The 7,877-nt window shown below is 67.5% G+C and overlaps 1 protein-coding gene across 1 annotated transcript in view; it reads left to right on the forward strand.

The window, feature by feature from the left end:
* Positions 1 to 7,877, forward strand: part of LOC125928443 (voltage-dependent T-type calcium channel subunit alpha-1H-like) — a 19,809-nt gene that overhangs the window by 10,593 nt on the left and 1,339 nt on the right. The window contains exons 15-25 of the mRNA XM_049639141.1: positions 59 to 185; positions 430 to 555; positions 780 to 869; positions 1,101 to 1,293; positions 3,188 to 3,339; positions 4,133 to 4,242; positions 4,421 to 4,554; positions 4,776 to 4,846; positions 6,184 to 6,262; positions 7,350 to 7,471; positions 7,570 to 7,874. Coding sequence (XP_049495098.1) covers positions 59 to 185; positions 430 to 555; positions 780 to 869; positions 1,101 to 1,293; positions 3,188 to 3,339; positions 4,133 to 4,242; positions 4,421 to 4,554; positions 4,776 to 4,846; positions 6,184 to 6,262; positions 7,350 to 7,471; positions 7,570 to 7,874 — 1,509 coding nt within the window. The remainder of the gene's footprint in view (positions 1 to 58; positions 186 to 429; positions 556 to 779; positions 870 to 1,100; positions 1,294 to 3,187; positions 3,340 to 4,132; positions 4,243 to 4,420; positions 4,555 to 4,775; positions 4,847 to 6,183; positions 6,263 to 7,349; positions 7,472 to 7,569; positions 7,875 to 7,877) is intronic.

A 7,877-nucleotide genomic window follows, 5' to 3' on the forward strand; every position in this document is an offset into this window, starting at 1 on the left:
GGGGGGGGGGGGGGGGTGGGGGGCTGGGTTCAAGGATGGGCCCCTGCTCTGCGTCCAGGGTCATCAGCCGTGCTCCAGGCCTCAAGCTGGTGGTGGAGACTCTGATATCGTCACTCAGGCCCATCGGGAACATCGTCCTCATCTGCTGTGCCTTCTTCATCATCTTCGGCATCCTGGGGGTGCAGGTGCGCACCCTGCTTGCCCGTGGGTGTCCCGGCTGTGGGATAGTGGTCTGTGGTCAGCAGCAGCCCGGCAGCCCTGGGAGGGCTGTGCGGGGCGGGTCTGGTGGACTCGTGGGTCCGCCCCCGTGAGTTCCGACCCGGTGGGGAGAGCAGGCAAAGCCGTCAGAGTCAGGGTCTTAGGGAAGTCCCGGCCGCCTTGGGAGCCAGGAGGGCGGGGCCCTCCGGATGACCCCGACGCCCTGGTCAGCTCTTCAAGGGGAAGTTTTATTACTGCGAAGGCGCCGATACCAGGAACATCTCCACCAAGGCCGAGTGCCGGGCGGCGCGCTACCGCTGGGTCCGGCGAAAGTACAACTTCGACAACCTAGGCCAGGTGGGCCGGGCGGGGCTCTGGTGGGGGATGGGCAGGGCAGGGATGGGGTGCAGGCAGCGGATGCAGGCTGCCCTCCTCCTTCTGGGAAAAACGGAAACCCCGGACGGCAGTCACGGTCAGGTCTGTCTGTGCGCCGGAGACCATCAGCGGGGGGTCGTGTGGTCCCTCGGGTGTCTCGGGGTGAAGGCAGGGCTGTGGTGACCACCCTTGCTCCGGCCCCACAGGCGCTGATGTCCCTGTTCGTGCTCTCCTCCAAGGACGGCTGGGTGAACATTATGTATGACGGGCTGGACGCCGTGGGCATAGATCAGCAGGTGCGGGGGGCGGGGGGGCAGCCCCGGCCTCCCGGGACCCACTTCTCCGTGTCTTCTGGGTCGTCTCGGGCAACATGACCCCAAGAGGCTGCCTTTGGCCTCGGAACTCGCGGCCGTGTGGGGCCAGAGCTCTCCCAGGCAGCCCCGTCTCGGATCCTGCCGTGCGTGGGCCGTCCTGGGGACAGGTGCCCTCTGGAGGACGGGGACCCATGTGTCACTTGTGTGCCGCAGCCGGTGCCCAACCACAACCCGTGGATGCTGCTCTACTTCATCTCCTTCCTGCTCATCGTCAGCTTCTTCGTGCTCAACATGTTCGTGGGCGTCGTGGTGGAGAACTTCCACAAGTGCCGGCAGCACCAGGAGGCCGAGGAGGCGCGGCGGCGCGAGGAGAAGCGGCAGCGGCGCCTGGAGAGGAAACGCAGGAGTAAGGCGCTCCGGGTGGCGGTGGGTGGGCCCCTTCCACCCGCGGGAGCCCCGTGCCCGTGGGACTGCGGAACGGCTCCGGCCGTGTCTCCCTCCCACGCGGGCCCCAGCAGCTTCTCCGCGGTGGGACCGGAGTGCCCCGCCTCGTCCTGGGCCTGCGTGGGGGCCGGGCCCCCCCCCCAAGGAGGGGCCAGGACAGGGGAGGGCGCCGGGGACAGGTGGCACGGGGGTCTTCTCCCAAGGGGCACAGGACACGAACGAGACCCCCGGTTTCCAGCGCCCGTCGCCACAGGGGCAGGTCCGTTTCCCGAGGGAAGAGCGAGCGAAGCCGTCAGTCAGACAGGGTCTTAGGGGAGTCCCAGCCAGCTGGGGAGCAAGGAGGGCTTCTTGCAGGAGGGGGCCTGCTGAGTGTCCCCATCTGCCCCGCCCCGTGTGGAGTGTCCATGCCCCACCCCCCCGAGGCCAGCTCAGACCATCTCCTTGTCTTTCCAGGCACCTTCCCCAGCCCAGGTATCTGCCCCCCGCCCTGCATGTCTTAGCGCCCCCCGCTTCGGCCAGCCAGTGCACGGGGCTACGGGCTGGCCTGGGCTCCGTTGCTCTGTTGCTGCCATGGGGACGGGTGGACATTGCAGGCTGGTGCCGGGCCTGCTGGGGTCCATCGCGGGGTGGGCCCAGGATGGCTGGGGGGTGGGCGCCAGGCATCGGCGGGAGGGAAGATCCGCTGGCTCACCTGCCTGGTGTCCGTGTTGCGGTCTCCAAGCTCGGGTTCGTCCCTCCACCTGGCTGCCTGCATGGCTGGAGCTCTGCTGCGTCCTGGGGCACCTGCCAATCTGTGGCCGCTCCCCGTCCCCGGCACTGGCCTGCCCCGCCCGGCTGTTTGCATCTTTGGCTTTGTGAGCTGAGCCAAGCTCTCTAGTGACTGCACGCCAGCCCAGGGAGCATGAGGGTCCCGGGGAGGGGTCGGCTCCCAGCAGCCCCTGCTCTCCCAGGCCCTGGGCCATCTGGCTCGGGCCGCCATAGCTCTTGCCACCCTGGCCATGCCTGTGCAGGGTGCTGTGGCCCAGGAGTGTGTCTGTGTGCGGTGGGGGCAGCTGTGCTTTCACTTGGTGCTCAGCCGACACCAATAAGCTCTAACGGGGTGACTGCAGGCAGCATTTAGTGCAGGCAGAACCGTTGGAGGACGCATGACCCCCGCCCCAGGTCGTGGCCATCAACCTCAGATGGACCAGAGGTCCGGCAGAGCCCAGACAGCAGGCGGTGGCCACTGGCCCCTTGGAGGACGAGGAGGGAGGGACTCTGGGCCTGGCGACCGGGGCCAGCTCATGCCCGGAACGAGAGAGAGAGAGCGCAGGGGGTAGGCCAGCCTGCCCTGTGGCGGCTGGGGTCGGGGATGGACTGACCCTGCCGCCCGGAAGGCCCTTGTCTACTCAGGCTTCCTCGTCAGGGCGTTTGCACTGGTGTTTGTCAGCCCAGGAGGGCCGACGACGAAGCCCAGTTTGGGAGCCCCCGGCAGGGTGGGGACTGAGCGGGGCCCCAGGGCAGGGCCCAGGTGGGGTCTCGGCTGCCAGGCCCACTCCTAGGCCCTGCCCTGGGGTTGGGGCCCCCTGATCAGATGGGTGACAGGCTCCTGAGACCCAGTCCCCCAGGCCTCCCCTCCCGTGGTTCCAGCCTGCAGCAGGAGCCGGACGCGCAGGGAGCCACTTCTTGCCCCAAATGGTGCCCCCTTTCTGGGGAGAAACTCTCCCCCAAGGCTCGCGCAAACCCCCGTGTCTGAGCCCAAGGCCCTTCCCCAGCAGCTTGCACACCGCAGCTTCCGAGCAGACGAACGGGGCCGTCTTGGTGCCGCGGGGCGCAGGCAGCCCCCTGCCCCAGCTCACGGCACCCTCTCCCTGCAGAGGCCCAGCGCCGGCCCTACTATGCGGACTACTCGCCCACCCGCCGGTCCATCCACTCGCTGTGCACCAGCCACTACCTTGACCTGTTCATCACCTTCATCATCGGGGTCAATGTCATCACCATGTCCATGGAACACTACAACCAGCCCAAGGTGGGGCTCAGTGCCTGGGGACTCCCGCTCCCCCCGCCCCCCACCGCCGTCCGCAGGACCAGCGGCGAGGACGCAAGCCCTGGGAGGGCCGTTGGTGGGGTCTGACGCTCAGCGGGGTGGACCTGGTCAGAGCCAGGGGCGGGGGTCCCCCGTCTGCAGACTTTCCCAAGCCCTCGCTGGGGTCGGTGGGGTACGTGAAGCTACGGTTTGATCAAAGCGTCCTTGTTTTCCTTTTTTTAGAACTGGTTGAACCTCCCTGGGCCGTGTGCCCTGGGGGGCCCTCCCCCTCTACCTCCATAGTGCCATCTGCAAATGAGGAGGGCCCTCCCCCCAGTAGTGCTGTCTGTGGGAACATCCAGCTGTTCAGGCATCAGCTGGGCAGGGGATGGGCAGGGGGAAGGCAGTCGGCTTTTTATTTCACCCTGATCTGGTCTGCGTCCCCATTTCATCAAAGAAAGGACAGCCGTCTTTCTCCTGCAGAGGAAGGGACGAGAACAACAGAGCCTCCCACCCTGAACCTACGTGGCTTTCCTTGAAGCCACGCCGGGTGTGGCATGGCCACGTCCTGGGATGTGGGTAGGGGTCCACTTGAGGCTGGGCCAGCGGTCTGGGCTTGGGAGGGACCGGTGCCCTCGGCCCAGAGGCTGTCCACGCCGCCAGACCAGGCGCTGCCCTGCATACAAGGGCTTGTTGGCCAGGCCCGAGGGACGAGGGTCTCCTGGGGCGGGGGGGGGGGTGGGGCTGGCACACAGGCACCTCGGGCGGGCCCTGCAGCCTGACGCTCTCTTCACAGTCCCTGGACGAGGCGCTGAAGTATTGCAACTATGTGTTCACCATCATCTTTGTCTTTGAGGCCGTGCTGAAGCTGGTGGCTTTTGGGTTCCGGAGGTTCTTCAAGGACAGGTGTGTGGGGCGGGCCCCGGAGCCTGGAGGACCCTTGGGGCACGGGCGGGTGAGAGCCACAGCCCTGCGCCCCGTGGTCCTGGCCCGAGGCCCGACGACGCGGTCCTGCCGCGTAGCGGTGCGGGACGCAGCCGGGGCGCCGGAAGGGGGCCCTGAGCCCGCCCACCTCCTGCCCCAGGTGGAACCAGCTGGACCTGGCCATAGTGCTGCTGTCCATCATGGGCATCACGCTGGAGGAGATCGAGATGAACGCGGCCCTGCCCATCAACCCCACCATCATCCGCATCATGCGTGTGCTCCGTATCGCCCGCGGTAGGCCGCCCCCGCCTGTCCCGCCCGGGGACCCCTGCCCGTGGCCTCCGCGGCCCGGGCCCAGCGTCCTTCCTCGGCTCGCCCTGCGGCGTCCCCCTGGGCTCGGTCTGGGGGCCGGGGAGCGTCAGGGATGGGGGTGGGCCCGGGGTCTCCGGCAGCAGGGGAGGGTCAGACTGGCCCAGGCCCCACGCCCCCCACTGATGCTCGGCTCCTGGCCCTAGTGCTGAAACTGCTCAAGATGGCCACAGGCATGCGGGCCCTGCTGGACACGGTGGTTCAAGCCCTGCCCCAGGTAGGTCAGCAGCTCCTCGACCCGGGGCCCGGGTCCGCTTCACGGCCCCGAGGTGGGCATGACAGCCACCCCCAAGACCACGAGACGCGGGGGGGGGGGCCTCACTCGATGCGATTCATTCGCTAACACGGTCAGCATTCTTGCAAAAGCCACGGTAACCGCCCCACATGTGCAGGGAACGCCTCTGCTGTGCTGGCAGAGAGGAGGGCTGTGTCTCTCTGGGCCTCGGTTCCTCTGGGAAAGACTGGAGACCAGGGCGCACCTCCCCCAGTCCGATTCTGGATGCGGTGGGCAGAGGATGTGGACCAGAAGGACTTGTCTGAGTTCAGAGGACTGCACCCAGGGCGTCCGTCCACCCCTGTGTCCTTCTGTCCGTACGTCCAACTCTCCACCAGCCATCCATCCGTCTGTCCATCCGTGTCTTTCTCTCCATACATCCAACTCTCCACCAGCTGTCCGTCTGTCCATCCACCCATGTCCTTCTGTCCATACATCCAACTCTCCCACCAGCCATCTCTCCACCTGTGTCCTTCTGTCCATTTGCAGGCCTCCCACCAGCTACCTGTCCGTCCACGCCTGTGTCCCTTCTGTCCATCTCTAGCCCTCCCACCAGCTATCTGTCCGCCCACCCCTGTGTCCTTCTGTCCATCTCCAGCCCTCCCACCAGCTATTTGTCCGTCCACCCCTGTGTCCTTCTGTCCATGTCCAGCTCTCCCAGCCAGCTGTCCGTCTGCTAGCCCAGCACGTTCCTATCCAGCCGCTCGTTCACCCCCACAGCCCCTCCTCTCCAGCCATCTGCACACCACACACCCCCTCCCACCTTCGGCCAGCCCCCTCCTGTCCCCTCTGCGGCCCCTGAGGCCCGTGCCAGCAGGAGTGATGGGGGGAAGGGGTGGAGGAGTCAGGGGGATGGGTGCTAGAGAAGGAGCGGCACGGGTCACAGGACGCCAGGGCGCCCTGCCGAATGCGGCATGTGCCAGGGCTGGGCAGGGGGCAGGACGCCCTAGGTCTGCATAGCTAGTCCCCAGTGGGGTCCCTGAGGCTGGAGGTGGCCTGGGGCTCTGAGGAGCAGAGGAGCAGGGGGCGGTGGGGCCCGGGGTGCAGGGTGGGTGTGAGGAACTGAACCGAGGAGGGACCGAGGTGGGGGTGCTGGCAGAGGGGCCCCCGGGGGCCACAGAGCTCCAGGGCCTGAAGGGACGGGTGGACAACAGGGCTTGAAGGCAGCCTCGGGAGCCTGGCCAGGAGCGTGGGTGAGGGCGGCGAGGTGGGGCGCCGAGAGCCCAGCGGGTGGGGGCTGAGGCTGCCCCTGACCTCACTCTGCTTCTCTCTTCGTGTAGGTAGGGAACCTCGGCCTACTTTTCATGCTCCTGTTTTTTATCTATGCTGCCCTGGGGGTGGAGCTGTTTGGGAGGCTCGGTGAGTGTGCGCAGCCTCGCCCACGCGCATGCGGTCCCCGGGCACCGGGTGCCCGCCCGGCAGACACCGGCCACCCGCCTCCTGCCCCATCTGTGTCCTCACCCAGCCGCCGCCCCCATCAGCCCTCGCTGCCCAAGACCCGCCCGTGCATCGGCCTCACACAGGGGCATCCGCGCATTCGCAGGAGCGTGGTGCCAGACCCCTGACACGCATGCACACACGGACGTGCACGGATACACACGTGTTCACGCCTAGCCAGGAGGACGGGGCCATACGTGAGCGTGAGGAAGTGTGCGCGTGCAGATACGCACTCGCAGGCACATGCACCCGTCTCCCCGCTTCTTGTGGTCCCTGGGATACAAACGCTGCCCCGTGTCCTTTTTAATGGTCACCGGGGATTCTTTCCACCCCCCAGGCCCGAGGCTCTGGCGTGGCCAGGGAGCAGGTGGGGACTTTCCAGGACAGCCCAGTCCCTTGGGATCTCCTCAAAAACACCCGATGTCACTGAGTGCTTAGTGGCTTCCGGCAGCCGCCAGCGTGGACTTGTCTATAAGGCGGCGGAGGTGGCCGTCACAGCTCAGGGTCTGCCCAGAGGGGATCCTGGGACTCGGCAGCTGGTGCCCCAGACCCCAGCCCCCTATTCGGGGTGCTTCCTATGCCCTGCGACAAGGCAGCCGTGTCCGTCCTGGCCCTGGGGCCCGAGGGCATGCTGACCTGAGAGGCAGGCCTGGGGAGCAGGGGTGCCCTCTGCTGGGGCTCAGCCAGAACCGGCTGCCACGGAGGGCTTGGCCTGTGTACCCGCAGACCGTGTCCACCTGGAAAGTCTCACATGTCGGGGTGGGGCTCCAGGCAGCCCTGTTCCCCTCCCCCGGCCTTGAAAGGACACGGCCCCCACAGAGGCCAGCACCCACCTGCCAGGGCCCCCGAGCTGCGCGCGGGTCCTTTTCCCCAAGAGAGTGCGATCTGCTCCCTGGGGGAGGGCAGTGCTCTCGGTTGGGTCCGGCGTGGCCCTGTGTGGCCTCGGGGCCCAGGGTACACACCGCCCTACAGAGCCCTCGGGCTGACCGAGCGAGGGTCTCCCCGGCAGAGTGCAGTGACGACAACCCCTGCGAGGGCCTGAGCCGGCATGCCACCTTCTCCAACTTCGGCATGGCTTTCCTCACGCTGTTCCGCGTGTCCACAGGGGACAACTGGAACGGGATCATGAAGGTAGCACCTGAGCCGTTGCGGGGGTGGGGCGCCCAGGGGATGGGGGGGAGGGGGGCGGGGGGCGGGGCGCCCTGCAGTCGCCTGCTCTGCCTCCGCAGGACACGCTGCGGGAGTGCGCCCGCGAGGACAAGCACTGCCTCACGTACCTGCCAGCCATCTCCCCCATCTACTTCGTCACCTTCGTGCTGGTGGCGCAGTTCGTGCTGGTCAACGTGGTGGTGGCCGTGCTCATGAAGCACTTGGAGGAGAGCAACAAGGAGGCCCGCGAGGACGCCGAGCTCGACGCCGAGCTGGAGCTGGAGGTGGCGCGAGGCCCCCCCGCCCGCCCCAGGCCCGCGGCCCCACAGAGCCCGGACGCCCCCGGCCTCCTGGTCGTGCGCAAGGTGTCTGTGTCCCGGATGCTGTC

Source organism: Panthera uncia, chromosome E3, assembly GCF_023721935.1.
Source record: "Panthera uncia isolate 11264 chromosome E3, Puncia_PCG_1.0, whole genome shotgun sequence".
Lineage (NCBI taxonomy): Eukaryota > Metazoa > Chordata > Mammalia > Carnivora > Felidae > Panthera > Panthera uncia.